Genomic DNA, 20,085 nt, shown 5'->3' with positions numbered 1-20,085 from the left:
ATATATATATATATATATATATAGTATTTCTGTTAGCTTTTAACACCCATTATTTGTTTCTCAGATAAGGAAATTCAAGGAATAGAACAAACTCCTTGGTAGAATAAGACCCATTTCCTGGTTTACACAAAATAATTATCTTAGAAACATTGTTGAGGAGACTCTTTGAAGCTACAGTGGTATTTTACACCTACTTTATTTCCATTGCCATATCCGTATTAAAATTAAGGCAACCTTTACCTAATTTTAGGATTCAAAATGATTTTAAATTCTAACTAGAAATTTAAGTTTGTGAAGTGTGATAGCCATCTTGGTTTCCTAAAACCAATTATTTCTTTAACTCTTTTTTTTTTTGTGCCAAACTGACAACTAAAAATAACATGTCCCCATCAAGGTTAATTCAATTAGCACCAGATAGAAAGTCTGAAGGTAACAGTAACAGTATGGGTTTGTGCTAAGAAAATATTAACAGACTGATAACATTAGAAACCATGTAGTCTTCTAGGGATACATGTTCATGTCTCTGTGTGTGTAATTCAAAAAGGGATGGCAGTATCCATCTCTTCTTCCTGCTCACTAACTAGGGTCACTTTAACCTACAGGCTGGTCACCCTCCCTAACCCCTTTGCTAATGAGTGGTGGTCCTGCCCCCCTGGCTGGCAGGCCCACCCTTCTTCAGCAAGCTGCTGCCCAGGGAAATGTCACTTTATTATCAATGCTGCTTAATGAAGAAGGACTGGACATAAATTACTCCTGTGAAGATGGCCATTCTGCCTTGTATTCTGCTGCTAAGAATGGACATACAGGTAAAAAGCCAAAACAAAACAAAACAACAATGCCTTACCTTAACACAGGTGGCAAAAGGATGAAAGGCCAAAGGTGATTTAATCATGGCTGTGAGCAAAAGGTCCACTTGGTTTTCGATTTTTTTTCTTTTTAAGGAGGAACAGAATGGGGAATTTTTTTTTCATGAGTTTTAAAGCCTTATGAATATTTAAGGGCCTAATTATATGGTTCCTTATTGTAAAATGTAGAGCCAGTAGCAAATCAATTTTCACAGATGCACAACAAAATGTATTGTCCATATAGGGACTATTAAATACATGTTAGAATGGTGCTCTCCATCTGAGGTCACTCTAGTCAGGACAGAGTAGCCCTGATTTCTTTGGTAGGAATACCTGTGATGGGAAAAGCAGATCTTGCATGCTGTTAGGCTTCGGTGTGGAGTAGCTGCCTCAGAGAGGTTTTACCAGCTAGAAAGAGTGGCCTTGGAATAATTTATAGTTATTTAGATTGCTTTTTCTGAGAAGTGAAAACTTACTATAAATGACATGTCAGCGAAGACTAAGAATTCTTTTTACTCTTTAAAATGCAAATCTTGTAGTTAAATATACTAAAACATGTGGTAACAGAAGAAGAGATGGCTTGACTACATGTTCTAAGTTAACAGGGTATGTGCACGGTGGATAACTTCCTGGTTGCCTCAGATGGACCCCGTGCTCTCCAGAGCTAAGAGGACTCAGTAGTTTGAAAGCACTTTGGAATTCAGAAGCACTAGGGGAATTTTCTTCACTGTAGAGAAGTTAAATTTAGATCATGCAGTATTATTTATGATACTTCTCTGTGAGTGATGGTTGTGTCTCAGGTGGCTTCCTGTTGGCTTTCCTTGATCTTCAAGCAGCCAAATTGTAGGATGGCCCACATAGAAGTGCTTTGATGATTAAATTAGCATTAATCATGTGGTAAGAATGGAACTATACAAGTGCCATTTGGTAAATGGATCTGAGATTCTAGCAAAGTGTTTTTCTGGTATATGGTATTTCTTTTTGCCCATCAACAACTCTTCTCAAAATATTTTTTAAAACCATGTCCCATGGCTTTGGAGGTAGCCTGTCCTGAGGAAGGAGATAGCTCTCTGTGCGAAAGTCTGTGGCATGCCACACCCAACAGGACAGAACTGTCAGGTCAGCCTTTGCTGTTAGAGTCTCTGTGCAGTTTATAGGGAACTTGACTCATCATTGCACTAAAGTGGCCTGTTAAAATCCTGTAGACTGTGTGCGATTGCTGCTGAGTGCAGAAGCCCGAGTCGACGCTGCTGATAAAAATGGCTTCACACCCTTGTGCGTCGCAGCTGCTCAGGGACATTTTGAGTAAGTGATGCTCTTCATTCTTTTTTTCCTATGGAAGTGACCCCCTTTTTTATATTTGGCGCAGATTTCACTCCTGCTAGGTATGTAAATGAGTGATTAATAGTCATTGACAAATCCACCAAACATGTTTGAGTGTTCAGATGCAAAGCAGGACCTTAGATTTGTTCTTCATAATAATAATTAAGTGCTGTATCTAAAGGAAGTATGCATGTGTCAAATCTATATATAGTCCATATATAGATGTATACAGTGTGAGCTATATATTGATGAACTTGCTTCTGGAAAAAGTCAACATTAGCATAGCATTGGAGAACAAAGTAAGGAATGCAGAGAGCTTTGTTTGTTTTCTCTTTTCTATAAAGGCTTTTGTTAATGCTAGCATTAAAAGTAGAACATAGAATTATATTATTTATTATAATCCTATTATTCTGTGATAAGGTTAGTTATTTGATAGTTCCAAATACTCATGTTTCTTCATTCACAATTAAGAGAAAAATCAAAGGAAGGCTTTTGCAAACTGAAAGTAGTTCATGTACAAAGGGAACCTGTTAATTAATATGCAGATAACTTTAACGAGCTCTAAAGGAGCTTCAAAGTCATTAAATACTGGGGTTTCCTTTTAAAACTAAAAGTCACATTTTAATAATAGAATATAGCCAAATTTCTGTTCTGTCTGTGCTGAGCTGGCAGTTGTGGGGACTATATACCTTTGCCACCTTTCAGATCCATCTGTCCAGAGAGGAATAGTCTTGAACAAATTACAGAATCCATGGCATTTTGGTTATAAGCCTTAGCCTTCAACAGCTGAGCTACTTCCCCAGCTCGAACTATACAATTCTTAAAATAAGGCTTTTTAGAATTCACATCAGCGCTGTTAATTATAAGTGTGTTCTACAGTATTCTAAAGGCAGCCTTCGATGTCTAGTGTCATTGCTCTTGTGTGTCTGTCATGCATCTCAGCAGTCTGGCTTCCACTTTGGAAATCACAGGAGCTCCTTTTTTGCTGTTACCTTCTGGTTATAGTCTGTGTCCCACCGAACAGATCTCTCCTGCTGGCCTTTGTTTCGGCCTGTCCATGATCTCCATGTTACCAGGCCATCTCTAAGCTCCTTGCTTGGAGGCTGTCACTGTCACAGTACAGAAGCATGGATAGCTTTGGAAGGAGGAACCCTGTCGAAATTCAGGAGTCAGTAAATTTAAAGAACATGCGACACAAATATGTCAGCATGTCATTTTAAAAACAAAACAAAACAAAGCATATGTTAGCCAAATACTGAAAGAAATTAAAAGTCCCAAAGGCAAATCCTTCTGTTTGTTCAAATTCTACCTGTGTTGTACTGGTTACGAAGTCACAGTCTCGGCATTCCTTCCTTTTCCTCTTGAGTGTGTTTCTGTGTAGCTGTGTCCTCAGAAGCCAGTTCCCACCCAAAGAGACAGCGTCCTCCATCTTTCTCCCAAGGCAGCCCTTCTCCCAACCCCTTACCCCCCCAGCTCCTTTTTATAGAGGAGGCGCATGGTGCCCAGCTGTCTATGCTATTTATAATCATTTTCTTGAGTGAATAAAAAGAAATCATGGAATGATTCAGCAGCCTCATGTTTTTTTTTTTTTTTTTTTTTTTTTTTTTTTGTCAAGGCAAAAACCATTTTGAATCACAAATAATATGTATACTAAGGAACCTTATACCAAGTCAAACCTGTTCCAAGGACAATTCCTATCAAATTTGGTAGGAAGGATCCTGAACTAAGTTGGAACATTTATAAAGGGACAATTTTATATTTTCATAAATTTTGGGACTAGAGTGTAGTTTTTAGTCATATGAAAGTGATAGCAATGCAATAACATTCATAAGGTCTGAATAAAATAATTGATATGTGCCTGTGTGAATGCTTGCTTGCGCATGTTGTCTGGATTTAATATCTGATCAGAGAACACTTAACCAATCGCAATTCTATGTACAGATGTATAGAATTACTAACTGCATACAATGCCAACATTAATCACTCTGCTGCTGGAGGACAGACACCTCTGTACCTGGCCTGTAAAAATGGAAATAAGGAATGTATCAAACTCCTGCTGGAAGCTGGCACTGACCGAAGTATAAAAACCAGAGTAAGTACCCATTTGGGAGAGTGCTCCCCGACATGTTATTTGTATTGTATCTGAAAACTAGGCATATAACTTGTGAATATCAAATATAGATGCATCTATATGACAGGTGCAGACTCTTTTCTTTGTCATTATTCCCTATAGAAGGAAGTATAACTAATGGCTGCATAGCATTTGCACTGTAGACAACATTGTAAGTAGGATGGACAGGACTTAACTGTGTGGAAGGATGTTAGGCACAACGCTACAGTGTTCTGTATGAGGGATGTGTGGATCTTTAGAAATTCAGAGGCCAGGGTGAAGAAGGCACGATGTAGCTTTGAAACTTGCCTCCCACAAATGCTGAAGGTCAACTGTGCATGGAAATCCACTCTTTACTTGGGCTTTTGTTTTCGGGATCCTGCTATAAGTGACTTCTGTTTGAGTCATCTTGATAATTAAAAATCTAATCCATTTTCCTCATGAGCCATTTAAATCTGAGGCTAAACATAAAAAAGGGGATTTTGGTACTCTTAGTATTTCAAAATTAGAGAAGACAATGAATGTGTAAGTTTTTATTCATTGAACAAATACTATTCTTTGATGCTATTACCTAATTTCTGTGACAAGAACCAGTCATTAAGTATCAATATTAGCAAAGGTAACAAGGTATGAGTATTTTCCCTTGCAAATTATTGTTAGAGCTTAAAAATGAAACAAATCCCCAGCATTATTTTTATTCAATTTCAAGTTTTTATTAAATTTTAGTTCTTTAATTAAATTAAAGTTCTCATTGTACATGTATGGGTGTTTTGTTTGTAGGCATGTCTATACCACTTACATGCCTTGTTCCCCTAGAGGATCTGACCATCTCCCCAGGTCCTCCTTTTAAAAAGAAAATCTGAAAAGAGTAGTTTAGCTTCACATTTCATTATTTTATATATTTTATCCAAGGAATATTTGGTGTTTGGATATATTCACTACAAAATCCTATCTTATACCTAGAAGATAAATGAATTTTACGTCATCAAACTGAATAAGTACTTCAACATGGAAGGTTAAACCTCATCCTGCTGAGAACACAGATAAGTGCCCTGAAGCTAGCTTTGTTGGGCTGAACAGATTGTTTAGACAATACAAAAACACACTGTATAATTGATAAGTGACCTCAGGGGGATAATTAAGTCTTACGCCTTTTAATGTTTGGGTAGCAAGGAAAAGTGGAATGTTGAAGGGTTTTTGTCTTGTCTTGTTATTTCCTAGAAAGATTGTTTGGAATTTGTAAATTACAGCACTTCTTCTCTGTAGCCTGAGTCAGGGTCATCACCCTGCAAAAGAAAGCAGGGGCCTGCTGTAGCTGACTGCAAGGCAGATCAGACCCTGCTCTAGTTAACTGCCTGCGTGGTCTCGTCTTGGTCAACTGAATTTTACTGACACGAAATCCAGAAGGAGAGAAAAAGTCCTCAAGGGTCAGCTTAGGAAAAGCTCACAGTACTTAGTACACATTGAGATGGTTCCTACTTATTGGCTAATTTTCTTAGCCTTTACATCATCACTTTAAAAAAACAGTGCAGTGGTGCTATATGTCTGTAATTCCAGTGCTTGGGAGGTAAAAAACAGTATCAAGTTCTTGGCTATCAAGGGATGCATAGTGACACCCTTTCTCAAAACACATAATCAAAACCAAAAAGTTTTAAAGCTCACTGAAATATATTTAGTATGACAATATGGAATTCTATATGAACATGATCTTAAAACTCTACAATATAAAGGCAGAAAAACAAAGCCCCAACACAAATCAATTATTTGATAAAAATCTTTAAAGACAAATAAGCGTTCCTATGTTGTAGGCAGACCCACCTGTGTGTCAGAATGAGAGACTGAGGGGAGCAGGCATTTTTCCCCAGAACCATGCTTGTCAAATTTAAATGCATCCCTTTCCCTTGCTGGGCATGACCGATAGGCTGGTGGGCCTTCTCCATCAGAGGGTCAGGTTCCCTTTATCTGGAGAGAGGCTTGGGGAATCTGCAGTTTTAACTAAGTCTCAGAGGGTACTGAGGTTGCAGAACTGAGGACCACTGCCCTGAACTTAGGATGACTCAAGACATCAGCTAAGTGGACAAGAGGGTGGGGCAGAGCAATTCATTCTGGGAAATGGTCTCCGTAATTTCAGTTGAACCGTTTTCTAAGTGAGTCCTGATTGGAATCCCTCTGTGCACAGCAGTTCCTAAGCGGAGGCTCATAGATATGCAGTGAGCCTACTGGGCTTTGCTTCTCTGTGTTGCTACCTTTTCCTTTGCACCTAGAATCTTCTCCTCTGGGATCATTGGTATTAAAACGTTCAGGTCATTCCAGTTAGTAAAACTGGTTTGCTGCCATGTTTTCTAGTGCATCACTAATTAATTAATACCATTATTATTGCATATAATTTTAAAATCTCATTAGGATAAAGTTCACTCCATTTTTTAAATACTAAATTGAAATTCTGGTTGGACAAGCATTAATTCTCAGGAGACTAGGCAGGACCTATTCACTGCAGAAGGTAACTGTTAGAGGAAAATGATTATTTATCATCAAATGTGAATCACAGTTGTAGGAATGAGTGTCACCAATAAAAGTCAGAGAACTTAAGTTCATCAAGAATATTCAGGAGTAGACTGCCTCCATTGCTTGATGCAGTGGTTCATGACCAAGAGAGTTTAGAGGTGGACTTAAAATAACACAGTTCTCATCATTAATGTTATTCTCAACCTTCCCCGCCTGTCAATGTATTTTCAGGATGGCTGGACACCAATTCACGCAGCTGTGGACACTGGTAATGTGGACAGCCTCAAGCTCCTGATGTACCATAGAGTGCCAGACCATGGAAACTCTTTGAGTGCAGAAGAGCCCAAGTCAGGCTTGTTCGCCTTGAACGGAGGAGAGAGTCCCACAGGTCCATCTACACCTGTGGTTCCTGCAGACCTAGTTAACCATGCTGACAAAGAAGGCTGGACTGCTGCCCACATTGCTGCCTCCAAAGGCTTCAAGGTGCGTCGGGTAGCAGCTGGCCCCTTCGCCCAGCTGGGAATTGATGAGTGGCATAGTCATTTGTAATTGATCTGGTGTGTTTAGACTGAGTACATAGGAATGGATTAATAATGCCTTTGCAAAAGACCATGAGCTGCTGGTACAAACTGATACTCATTTCTCCCTAGAAGATAATTACAGTCAAGGACATAAGAAAACTTTCCTTTTTAGAAATCTTTTATTTATTTTATTCTTTAAATCTTTTACGTAGAAGGCATACAAGAGTAAATTCAAATATTTTATTTCATCTGCGTTAGGAAGGAAAGGTGAATATTAATGTAATTAGTCCATACTAGTTGCAGAGAGGGAGGATCAGATTGTAGGCTATTTTCTATGCTCTTTCTTTTAGGAACAGTAGACCAGTAATACCAATAAGCTATTAGGATGTTCCTGATGGCTAAGACATTAGCTAAGCATGGTAATGTCTACAGAGAAATGTGTTCTTACCTCTTAGACCAGCGGTAAGTACTCAAGCTACAAGAAGTGGTGGATAAGGAGACAAACTCAAGCACAAAGTGATGGACAGGCATCATATCAACACCTCAATCTGTGATGTGGAAAACCAGAGATTATGTGTTTTAAAGAACAGGGCTTTAGTGAGATTCATGTTGGGAATGGTTTATGCGCAATGAGATAGAAATTATTTGGGATCCTAAGTAGTATTTATACCATTTGTAGACTACTGGACAGAACAATCCAAGTAAAGGAAAAGTAAGAATAGAGACACAAAAGTATGGAGGAGGTGGCTAGCAGCCCCAAGTGAGCTAAGGAAAATAGGAATAAAATAATGCTAGGAGGTCACTGTTGGTTTAGGGGGTCTTCAGTAACACTAAATAAGGAGCTTGACACAAAATTCCCAGTGAATACACAGCCAGTGGGAGGTTTTAGAAAAATAAAATTAAATGGTTCTCCAGTTTAAATTATTTAAGAATAATATGTAGACCACTTGGGATTTGGAACACGTAGAGAGCGGAGAGGAACAGACTAAGTGGTGGCAACTTGTGGGAAACAAGGGTAATAAGGAGAGTTATAGACAGAATTGGTCAAGGCTAAGACTGAAGATGGGTTAGTGAGCAAGGTGCTTTCTGCACGAGCACCAGGAACTGAGCTTTGATAAATAGCACCCACATAAGAACTGAGCATGACAGCAGGCTCTGGCAACTCCAGTACTGAGGGTGTGGACACAGGGAAATCCTAGGAGTGAGGGGTGGGGCTTGCTGGTCGGTCAGTCTAGCTGAAACAAGTGTCCAGCTCAAGGTATGATTCTGCCTCAAAACACAGGGTGGAGAGCAACAGAAGAAGATACCCCCAAATCAGTTTCTGGCCCTCACATGCACACATACACAGGCAAACATGCGTGCTCACATATGCACCCCCCCCACATACACATGCATAGACACACATACACAACAATAAATAAATGACTAGGGATAGAACCCAGAATAGACATGGGAAAGAAGTAGAGCTGAATGGAAACATACTATTTTGTTGGCCTGGGTCTCTCTGCTGCCAATGCCTGAGGCTGTGCGACTCATTAGTTAAAAGGAGACAATATGTAGTTGTGAGATATTTTATTATAGGATAGAGAAAAGAAGCTGGTCATGACCACGTGGAGAGAGGGAGAAAGGAAAGGAAGAAAGCAAGAGAGGAAGCAAGAGAGCAAGAGCAAGAGAGGAAGAAGACAAGAGAGAGGACAAAGAGCAAGAGAGAGAGGAGGGGGCAAACCACCCCTTATATTTTGAGGTCGGGCTGTCTGTTTGTGGGGAGGGGCATCCCTGGCTGTGGTCAGATGACTGGGCTTAGGGTCTAGCTAGAATGCTGGGACCTTGGGGCATTGTCTACGTGACAGAATACACATCTCCTGCAGGGATAGAGCTGTGAGAGGTTGTGACTGAATCAGGAGCCAGGGCCCCAGGAGTCATGGCTGAACACCATCTGTCCCTTGCAGGCAGAATTATTGCCCACTGGGCCATCAGGGTTCCAGACTTATATTAGGCTGGGCCCAGGATGCCTGAACAGACCACTGCCCCACACTATTCTGCAGGAAGAGCAAAGAAAAAGCATTGATTGGTGAGATAGCTGGTGGTTTGAGTTATCCTTGAACTAAGCACAAGACTCATTCTTTCCAGATGTAAATACTTGTTTGGAGCTGTTAGGTCTATAGCAGACACTGTGTACTTCACAGTTCAAGTTTTAAAAAGAGAGAGAAAAGTAAAGCACGATTTATTCAGGGCTTGTTGGATTACATTCCCCTTCCGGTGACTCTTTAACTCAAAGGGAAGGAAAATTCTAAGAACTGATCTGTAGGTAGCATTTTAATGGAATTTTAATAGTGTACAGTGTAAAATATTTTAGGAGACAAAAATGGAACATGTAAGCCATTGAAGCTTGAACATGCAATTGCTCAGAGACTGGCAATCTTGGTGGCGAGGTAGACTGTTGCTCACATCAGAACCATCTCCAAAACCATTACATAAATAAATAAGTAAAAAATAAATCTCTGTGAGATATGAATAGGAGTGGGTTATGAATACACTCACCCTTAGGAACAAAACAAGAGGAAATCAGAGTTCTCTGGCCTCAGGTGTTTGCCTGCCCAACTTCATCTGCTAGGTGAAAGGAACCTCCTCTTCCCCTCACCCTCCACAGGGAGCTAGCCTTCAGTGAAGGATGCTGATGCTGCAGACTCTTCAGTATGAAGTGTTCTTAGTCCCAGGGTTTTGATCATCAACATTGGTAACGATGGTATTTGCATTGATCCCTCAAGCCCTGACAGCCAGCCATGCATGCTCCTTTACTATTGAGTAATGGGAATATGACCTCTTTCTCTCAGAATAGGACTCCTCTGCATCCTCTTATTTTTAAAAGCATAAGATCAATGTTTTGATGTGAGATTTTAAGGAATGATTGACAACACAGTCTGCTAAGCTGTTTAGATAGTAAATTCTCTTAGCTCTCTGGAGCGGGCATTTAATCTTCCATTTTGACCTCTTTATTTTATGATTAGGACGTCTAAGCCCGAGAGGGTTTAATAGATAGCGGTTGGGAATGAAGCCCAGATTTCCTGATTTCATTAGTCTCTTTCACTCTACATCCTTCCTTTCTAGTCAAAAGCGTTGTAAAATATATCTGCATCACTTGTCTAAAACAATGTTTCCATTCTGGCCAAGATAGCTTTCCCAGATTATCCATTTATAATAATTTGCTAAGGCCATTTTTCAGAAACAATAAATCATAACTATCAGTATGTAGTAAATCACTCTAGTCTAACCACAATAGGTCCTTGAAAAGGATCTCAGTAGGCCACATATCTAGTCTGTATAAACCTGGAGATGTTGCTTAAGAAACTCAGACTCAGAAACAAACATGCACGGTGCATTCTCTCTCTTATTCAGATCCTAGAATTTTATTGTTATTTGCATGAGAGTGTGAGTAGAGGCTGTTCAACTGGAAAAAAAATGTGTGGATGCTCATTTAGGACTTGTTCCTGCAAAAGCCACAGCTGAACCTGAAAATGTCATGAGCTTTTAAAAACAGGAGACAGTGAAGTCTGGGAGTCGCTAGAGTAAATCCAGCAGGGAAGCAAACACCAAGGGGAAATGCCAGATGAGAATATAGGTTAGTTTTATCAATTTGATGGAAATTAGAGTCACCTAAGAAGAGGGAACCTTGATTGAGAAATTACTTCCATCTGATTGGCCTGTGAGCCTATGGGATATGTGTAGGGCATTATCTTGATATAGGAGGGCCCACCCACTGTGGGTAGTGACCTATTCCTTACCTCCAACCCCTTGGTCTTGGATTTTATAAAGAAAGCACATGGTTCAAGCCATGAAGAACAAGGCAGTCAATCGCTTTCCTCTATGACCTCTGCTTCAGTTCCTGCTTCCAAGTCCCTGTCTGGAGTTCCTTCCCTGATTTCCTTTCATAATGGGATATCACTTGCTAGCTGAAATTAACCCTTTCTTCCACCAGTTGTTTTTGGCCATGGTGTTTTATCATTAACAGAAAAGCAAGCTAGAATGAGAGGGGAGAGGGGGACTTCAGAAATAGAGAAGGCTTAAAAGGAAAAAAAATGGGGAGAGGACTGAAGATCAACAAAAAAAGCATGTATGAAAATGTCATCATGAAACTGCTCACATTTTAAAGGAGAATTGTGGTATTTTAGAGCCTGAAGCAACAGATGTCACTCATTCTGACCCCTCCCTGTGCATTCTACATGAAGAAATGAAGTGTTGGAAAATGGTAGAATTAATTTCTTAAAAACGGCTTGTGGAGAATTCAGTTCCTACATCAGTGTTTGCTTCTTTGCAGTCCTGGTTGGTTTTCCTGTGGTTTGCTTAGAAAGCCATTACTGTCTAACAACAGCTGCTAGAGAGAAGGTTGAACCAGGGATAAGCCCTTCTTTGTTTCCTGGAAGCAGATCAGAGAACTTCTGAACGAAACTCTCTCTTTTGTTGTGAGAACTTTGAGAAGTCAAGGTCCTGCCAAAGAACTGAGAAGATTGGGGCTGAACTCCTCTGTCACTGATAAAAGCTTATGTTCCCAGACAAATCTTCTTTATGCATTTGTCTATTTATCTGTCTTTTTCACTTTTTATGCCTTTCGTTTTCTTTGTTGGTTTGTTTGAGATATAGAGGTCTCTACAATAGACCTGCCTGTGTTGCCAGAACTGTGGTCTAGTATTACCTGTGTAGCCAGAACTGTGGTCTAGAATTGCCTGTGTAGCCCAGACTAGCCATCAACTAACTCAACAGCAGTCTGAAGTCCTAGTCTCTCATATTCCGGGGTTACATACATGAGCCACCATGGCCAGTTTCCCAGAGTATTTTCTGTTGGGAGATTGTGTGACTGTCTTGTTATTGGTGGGTCAAATTTCTAACTTATCTGTCACCAAGTCGGTGACTACCTATCCCTCCTCCTCTTCTGTGGTTCCTCAGCCTTGTTTAATATTATTAGTATATAATACAACCCCTTTCCCAGGGCTTCTAATACTGTCCCATGCTCCTTTCTCCTCTGGCTACTCTAACAATTCTCTATTCACTGTTCTGGTGGGCCTTCTCCTGATTTTTGTTTGTTTTGTTTTTAACAAGCTCATCTGGATTTTAGCTTCAACTGTTTTCTGTAGTAACTAGTCCCAAACTTACTTACTCATGTCTGCCTTCTGCACCTTTCCTGTAGAGTTTTCTTTCCAGAACCTTTACAGTCATTTTCAGTCAATCCTCTGGACAGACTATGGCTCTCCTGTTGCCAGCTTTAATGTATTCTTTCACTGTGATAGGATTGTCTGGGGCTTTGTCGGGCTTTTATCCTTAGGAGTATCAAAATTTTCTCTTACCTTGTAGCAACCACTTCTGTTTTCACATGACATGGATGAGGTAGAACAGAGGTGCACAAAAGTTTGTATGGTACCCAAGATTTGTATTCTTCCCACTTAGGTCTTGACTGCAAAGATAAGTAGAAATCACTGAAGTTTTTCCTTATTGCATGGAATTGTATAACAATCTTGAAGAGGGGAAAGCCGGACAAAATATCTAGAAGACACCAAATCTAGAGAACCATATGTCATTTAAGATAAATAGAAATCTATTTTTTTGTTTTGTTTTGTTTTGTTTCAAGACAGGGTTTCTCTGTATAGACCTGGCTGTCCTGGAACTCACTCTGTAGACCAGGCTGCCCTCGAACTCAGAAATCTGCCTGCCTCTGAATCCCAAGTGCTGGGATCAAAGGCATGCTTCACCACTGCCTGGCAAAGTCATTTACAACAACAAATTGAAATGAAGCACTCCTTGGGCTAGAGCTATCCAGTAAGATCAAGGCCCTAGATTCCACCCCTCAGCATCTGCAAATGAAGTATTCTTTGCTTTACATGTCTAGATATTTTTTAGATACATTTGAGAATGTATGTGAGTTGCTGGAATTGAAGTAAGATTTCTAGCTGTAAATTTTGCTTTGTTTTGTAACACATTGTGGTGTGTGTGTGTGTGTGTGTGTGTGTGTGTGTGTGTGTGTGTGTACACATACCACTGACCCCATGTTAGGGTCAGTGGACAGCTTTTGGGAGTAGGTTCTCTTCTTCCATCCTGTGAGTCTTGAGAATCTAACTCGTGTGTGTGTCTGTGTGTGTGTGTGTGTGTGTGTGTGTGTGTGTGTGTGTGTCTGTGTGTGTCTGTGTGTGTCAGTATCCCAGACAGCTCTCTGCTTTTACCTCCAAAGTACAGGTACTACAGGGATGTGTGGCTGTGAATTCTTAAAAGGCAAGTGGGTTTCTCCCTTGGGTTTTGCACTCAAGATGGTTGATTTGGACATGGATATAATAATAGTACTTTTGTCTTTACAGAACTGCCTAGAAATCTTATGTAGGCATGGAGGGCTAGAGCCGGAAAGGAGAGACAAGTGCAATCGGACTGTGCATGATGTTGCCACTGATGACTGCAAGCATTTGCTGGAGAATCTGAGTGAGTAGTGCTCCGTCCTGTCTGCTCTGCCATACCACTGGGGTCCTGTCTGCTCCGCCATACCACTGGGGTCCTGTCTGCTCCGCCATACCACTGGGGTCCTGTCTGCTCCGCCATACCACTGGGGTCCTGTCTGCTCCGCCATACCACTGGGGTCCTGTCTGCTCCGCCATACCACTGGGGCTCTGGAGCACTGGGTAGTGCTCCGTCCTGTCTGCTCTGCCATACCACTGGGGCTCTGGAGCACTGGGAAAGATTCCAGTCCTGCTCTAGTGGACTCACCCTCTTAAATTCTTCTGAGCCTTAGTTATTGCAAAAACACTTTTTGAGGATGTCATTACCTTTTTCCCTCAAGGGAAAAATTACTATGCTGGTGTTTGTCATACAAATAGCGCCAGCTCTTTCTTAGATTTACTGACTAACCTGAGAGAACAATCTAAACGATTACCCCCACCCCCAATTCTTTGGAGATACTAGAATTCCAGGTTAGAAATCCCAGCTGTGTACTCTGCAGTAGCTGATCTGAAGAGCCTGTCAAAAGGGTTGCCTCCAGCACTTGGTTACTACCAGTTTTGCTGATAATTTATGATCTCCTGGGTCCCCTCTGGCTCTCTAGGTACATGCTTCTCTGTTAATTTTATGAAAAGTTCCCCTGTAGGATTATGAGTATGTAATGCCAGACCATAGAAAATATTATAACATATCAACTGTCTCTCAATCTAGCTGTTAAAACAGGTATTTTAGTAATTATTATTTTTAGGATAAACAGTTTTAACATCTAAAACAATGTTTTAACCACCAGTTATACACTCAGAAATGGATCTTTCTTTTCCCTTCTTCCTTCTCTTGCCTCTCTTGCTTCCCCTTTCTCCTTCTTCATTTCCTCCCTTCCTCCCTCCATTCCTTCTTTTCTTTCTTCCCTTTTCCTTCCTAACAGAGCCTCTTTGTAACATTCCCATACCTGAAACTAAGCTTGTATGCCATATTGCCTTCAAACTCATGATCTTCCTGCCTCAATTTCCAGAGAACTGTGATAATAGGTGTGAACCACTAAAACAACGTTAGATGTGTATCCCAGATCCACTTCCTGACCCACTAACCCCTCTCCCAGCCCCATTTTAATAACTTGCATGGCTTGTTTGGTTGTTATTGTAACTAGCAAATTTAGGAAGAAAGTCTACATGAAAATCTAGACTTTTTATCTAGATCAAATTGGCCCATATGCATGCCTGTGGGGGATTGTCTTGGGTGTTAATTGATACAAGATGGCCCAGGCCATTGTCGGCAGCATTATTCCCTAGGCCGAAGGTCCCAGAACAATATGTGAAAAGATCCATACATTTCTTTTTGTTCTTGATTGTGAATATGAATTTCTGAAATGAAAGATTATAACATAGAACTGGAAAGGAGAAAAGCCTTTCCTCTCCCGCATTGCTTTTTGTTAAGGTATTTGTCTCAGCAACAGAAGTGAAACTACTCCCTCATTATAAGGACTTATTACAGCTTAAGGATAACATATCTAATGAAAATTTTAGCTTTCACCAGCTTCATTATTGAGACCAGTTTGTACAAAGTCATGTCTAAATTTAGGAACATCTGTTAAAATATATATCTTCCAGTTGAAAGGTGAAAATGGTGTGTATCACCTAGGGTTAACAGCAGAAGGGGCCATGAGAAGACCTTGGGTTCCAAAGATACAGAATGAAGAGTCAGCAGAAATCCAGGATTGACAAATGTAGAGTCGAAAAGAGGGACATCATGGGTCATTCCGAGGGGTTCTACGAGTTGCCATTCCCATTCAGGGCTTATGCTGACATGGCTAACAAAAGTCAGGAGTTGTTTGGGTGTGTGGATTTGAGATATCTGTGTCAAGTCAGCAGGAACTCTAAGGGAAAAGATGAACTGTACATGTGAGTTTGACAGTCAGCAGTCTGTTAGAGTTAGTTACAGTTACAGAGCTGAGATGAGGACAAGTCTGTGGGGGAATGGCACTAAAGACAGAAGACAATTCTGAAATAGGCCATCATTAACAAGTCTTGATAAAGCCCAGGGGCCTGCTGAGGAAGCATATTAAGAATATTAAAGAGTAGAGATGTGGAGGGCCCAGTGTCCTCTGTCAAAGCAGAGGACATGTACGTTAGATGCTGGGGGTATGATACACAATTGTCAACTGGAAAATAAAATAATGGTAAGTTAGCAGAAAAGAACATTTTCAAAAGGGGAAATTATATATTTAGTTTTATATTTCAATTATATTAAAATTTGCCTTGTTTTTATATATTTTTAATTTGCTGCTTGAGAATTTCATACATGCCTACAATTTATTTTGATCATATTCATCACCACTCCCAACTCATCCTGGGTAACTTCCCTCATGGCCCACTCCCAACTTCATTTTTTATTTTTAAATAACACACTGAATCTAGTTAGTACTGATCATTAGGCATGGTCCTTAGGTCATCTGCCGCGGACTGGGGTTTCTTGCGGGGTCCCTGTTCTGCGGGACAAGGGATTCTGGCCAGGTGGGCACAGGATTCGGCTTTGACAAACAGACTACACACGAGTGGTGTAAAATCTGAGTGTATTTTTCAAATATGGAGTCAGGTTTAAATAGTCCATACAGAAAGGTTTGAAAAAGTCAGATGGTACAATGGTCAAAACAAAGTGCAGGTACATTGTTCTATGTTAGGAACACAATGAGTCAGGCAGCAAAGTAAATACATGGTAATTTAGCAGGAACTAAACAAGGATTACAATCTGAAAGAAAGCTTAGCTCTGACCAGAATCACCTGGCTTCTAAAAAGCAGATAACAGCTCCTCTTCAGCTCGTTGCTATGGTTACAGACTGGGTGGGCCCAGGTAAGCTTTTCAACTACGTTGCTTTTCTGGGCCAGTGGGGGCTAGCCCCAGGAAACACCTGCTAAGCTAGTTCCTAGGAGTGATTCAGCTGCAAATCTAATATGGCCTGCCTATGTTAACTAAGAATGAGGATTTCACCTGATCTTGCCCTGGGATAGTTCTCTCATTCTGTAAGCTTTAATGCCCTTCCCCCAATGCTGAGGCTAAACATTCCAAGCCAGGGTTTGACTAGGAAGTTGGAACATTGATGAAGGTCAGAAAGCAAAGTCCGAATTTTCTTTTGTTAGCTGTGGAGAAATGATATCTTGGTGAGTTCCTAGCACACAAGTACGAAGACATATCTGGGCCACCTCTGAGTTTGGGGTGCCAGGCGTCAATGCGGTGGCAGGAGACTGACTTTCCTTGAAGTTTTCACCTCAAATACCGCCATCACGCAAGTGTGTGTGGCAGTCATCCACTGAAAGCATTTTATTTTAGTACTAAAGCATACTACATAATTCTCTTACAATGTGAGAAAGCCTTCAGTTAGCTTCCACTCATTGAATTTTGTGGATTCTTGGTAAAACAAAATCTAGCTTTGTTGTGTCCTCTAAGACTTTAGTTCTTGAGTATCTGAACATACTTGGGAAGTAAGCTCAAGGCAGTGTCTGTATAGACACTGTTACATTTTTACAATTTTATATTATTGTTTTATTTATATCTCATTAGAGAAACACTTTTGAGCAATTTCATTGAATATTTCTCTAAAGTTTTAACTTTGTTTTTATCATAGAAGAATTTATATTCAACAGTATATTGAATATTACAACTTATTAATTATAGTGATAAGATCATGAGACATAGAAGATTTCAGAACAAACACAAGTGATTATTAGTAAACATAATTGAGCTCATATAACAAAGTGTGTGTATGCCAAGTTCAAGCAGTGGAAATTTCATTTGAAGCTTCTGCTGTTGCGGAGAAGGGTAGAGCTGAGCAGTAGAGGAGTATCTCAGGAAGTCTATCTATCATCTATCTATCATCTATCATCTATCTATCTATCTATCTATCTATCATCTATCTATCTATCATCTATCTATCTATCTATCATCTATCTATCTATCTATCTATCTATCTATCTATCTATCTATCTATCTATCTATTTCACTAAGCTGCAGGAGTCAGAAGTTCCCAGTACTGAACACTTAGCAAATACTCACTGGTATTTATCGTGTAATTCTAAGTTGAATTCGTTACATCCCTTACAAACAAAAAAATAATAACTTCCTCTCCATGACAATTCTCTGTATATTTTCTGCCTTTTACTGAGGGACAGCAAGACTAGAGACATTTACCAAGTTCATAGAGCAAGGAGAAGGCTGCTTCTGGGGCTCAGACTCAAATCTGTCTTGACTCTCAGGGGATTCTTCGAGGCCTACTTGCTCATGACATTATATGTAAAGATAAGGACTACATAGAGAACTCTAGATAAAAAGAGGATTCCTGGTTTTCCGTACTTTTCCAACGTCTCCTCTTCCTCCTCCTCCTCTTCTTCCTCCTCCTCTTCTTCTTCCTCCTCCTCTTCCTCCTCCTCTTGCTCTTCCTCCTCTTCCTCCTCCTCCTTTTTTAACAGTCTGAGAATCTTGCTGCAGGGAAGAGTCAGTGAAGTAGAAAGGCTGAGATACAAGATAAACGATAAATGGCTCACTTTACATGTTCCCAAAGAAACCATGAGGAGACTGGGAAACCAGTATTTGCTGCAGTACAAGAAGGCTCAGCTTAATATTGAATAAGATAGCTGTCTTTTGATTTATCTTTAAAGTCCTCATAACTGCTTATTCTATTTAATAGCTTTGCTTTTATTTCCTTATCAAGGCTGTTTCTAAACTTCCATCCCTTTGTTCTTCTAACAGATGCTCTTAAAATTCCCTTAAGGATTTCCGTGGGTGAAATTCAACCAAGCCACGACGGTTCTGACGACTTTGAATGTGAACATACAATATGCACTTTAAATATCCGCAAACAGACATCATGGGAAGATTTTTCCAAAGCAGTGAGTCAGGCTCTGACAAATCACTTCCAAGCCATCTCTTCTGATGGATGGTGGAGTCTGGAAGATGGGACATTTAATAACACTACAGACTGCTGCATCGGTCTTGGCATCAGCAGTGTACGATCCATCATGCTAGGTATAAGCGGCCTTGAAGTGAAGCGAATGTTAAACGCCTGAGTTTATTTGTGTCTCTGAGCTTCATCACCTGATAGTTCACTGATGAAACACATTCTAGGTTTGTTTGTGGCAGCTGCCAGTACTGAAAACCTTGAGCCTTCACAATGAAGCCATTATATAATGTCGCCTTGTTGCTATAAACATACTTTTATGCCTCAGGTAATGTTAGAGAGGAAATAGCTTGAAAGCCTTTGATGGGGCTTTATTATTACACTTGTACTCCAGATAAATGCAAGACACTAACCACACTATAGATGCTTGCTTACATATACCTTCTGAATCTAGCTCTGGATTTGCTCTCAGGCTCTGCCGAGTATTAGACTGTGTTAACAGTACAATAGGATAGTACAGGAGTCCAGTGTGGTCTAGAATTGAAAGAAACTATTTAGTGAAGTTACATTCAAGGCTCCCACATGGGATAGGTCAGAGTGGTAACTGATTATTTCTAAGTAACAAAGAACTTAAAAAGACAAGATCTGTTTTCCAGTGAGCACAGTAAGAGCTCACAAAATATTTCTTCTCCTTGGCTGTTTTTTTTTTTTCTTTCTTAAATCCAAATTAACATCTATTAAAAACAATCTTTGCAAGGCCTGTGCATGATACTTAATGAAAACACACCAAAGCCATATTGTATAGCTATAGGTTACTAGAGGACTTGTCCAAAGGTACATGACTATTGAGCAAAGCAATCAGGACTCAAGTCACAGGCTTACCAAGATGAAAGAGTACATGTCCAGCAGTCGAACAGAACCACATTTAAGAAGACTGGTTACAGTGAAGAAAAGACAACCTTTACCGTGGCTTTTTATGTATCAGTTTATAACAGAAGGTGGTTTTTGAAGCAAGTTTGCTATAAAATATATTCCTACTAGCTTTAGAATAACTTCCTTATGACAACTTTTGGATAATAGTCAAAATATTATTATGGAACTATCATGTAATTTTAAAATTACATTAAGAAAACGAGGCATGAGCAATTCTCAGGAACACATTTTGCCTGCCTAGCACAGGAATGCGCAGAGCATGGCTCTGCTAAAGTCTGATAGATGAAGACCAGACAGAGGTGTCCTGAAGGAAGTGGCCCTGTGCCTGCTGTTATGCAAACTGGAAACTGGTGACAACGTCCCAACAGCCAATGAAAGCGCTTCTGTGAACAATGGATCCCAGGTGGTTGCAGGTTCATGCTTATCACAGAGCTGAAGCATGACCAAGTAGACATTTGGTTCTAAAAGTCATTGAGTTTTGTGGTCAGA

The 20,085-nt window shown here is 40.1% G+C and overlaps 1 protein-coding gene across 4 annotated transcripts in view; it reads left to right on the top strand.

The window, feature by feature from the left end:
• The window catches only part of Cttnbp2 (cortactin binding protein 2), a 157,015-nt gene that overhangs the window by 92,432 nt on the left and 44,498 nt on the right, over positions 1-20,085 (top strand). For all 4 annotated transcript variants that reach the window (XM_031381247.1, XM_031381245.1, XM_031381243.1 and 1 more), the window contains 6 exons: positions 603-806; positions 2,051-2,150; positions 4,110-4,260; positions 7,015-7,266; positions 13,646-13,763; positions 18,516-18,791. In XM_031381247.1, the coding sequence (XP_031237107.1) occupies positions 632-806; positions 2,051-2,150; positions 4,110-4,260; positions 7,015-7,266; positions 13,646-13,763; positions 18,516-18,791 (1,072 nt within the window). In that variant the 5' untranslated portion in view covers positions 603-631. The remainder of the gene's footprint in view (positions 1-602; positions 807-2,050; positions 2,151-4,109; positions 4,261-7,014; positions 7,267-13,645; positions 13,764-18,515; positions 18,792-20,085) is intronic.

This window comes from Mastomys coucha, unplaced genomic scaffold (genome assembly GCF_008632895.1).
Source record: "Mastomys coucha isolate ucsf_1 unplaced genomic scaffold, UCSF_Mcou_1 pScaffold20, whole genome shotgun sequence".
NCBI lineage: Eukaryota > Metazoa > Chordata > Mammalia > Rodentia > Muridae > Mastomys > Mastomys coucha.
Note: the sequence above shows the minus strand (reverse complement) of the source record. Positions and strands in the feature narration are given on the sequence as shown.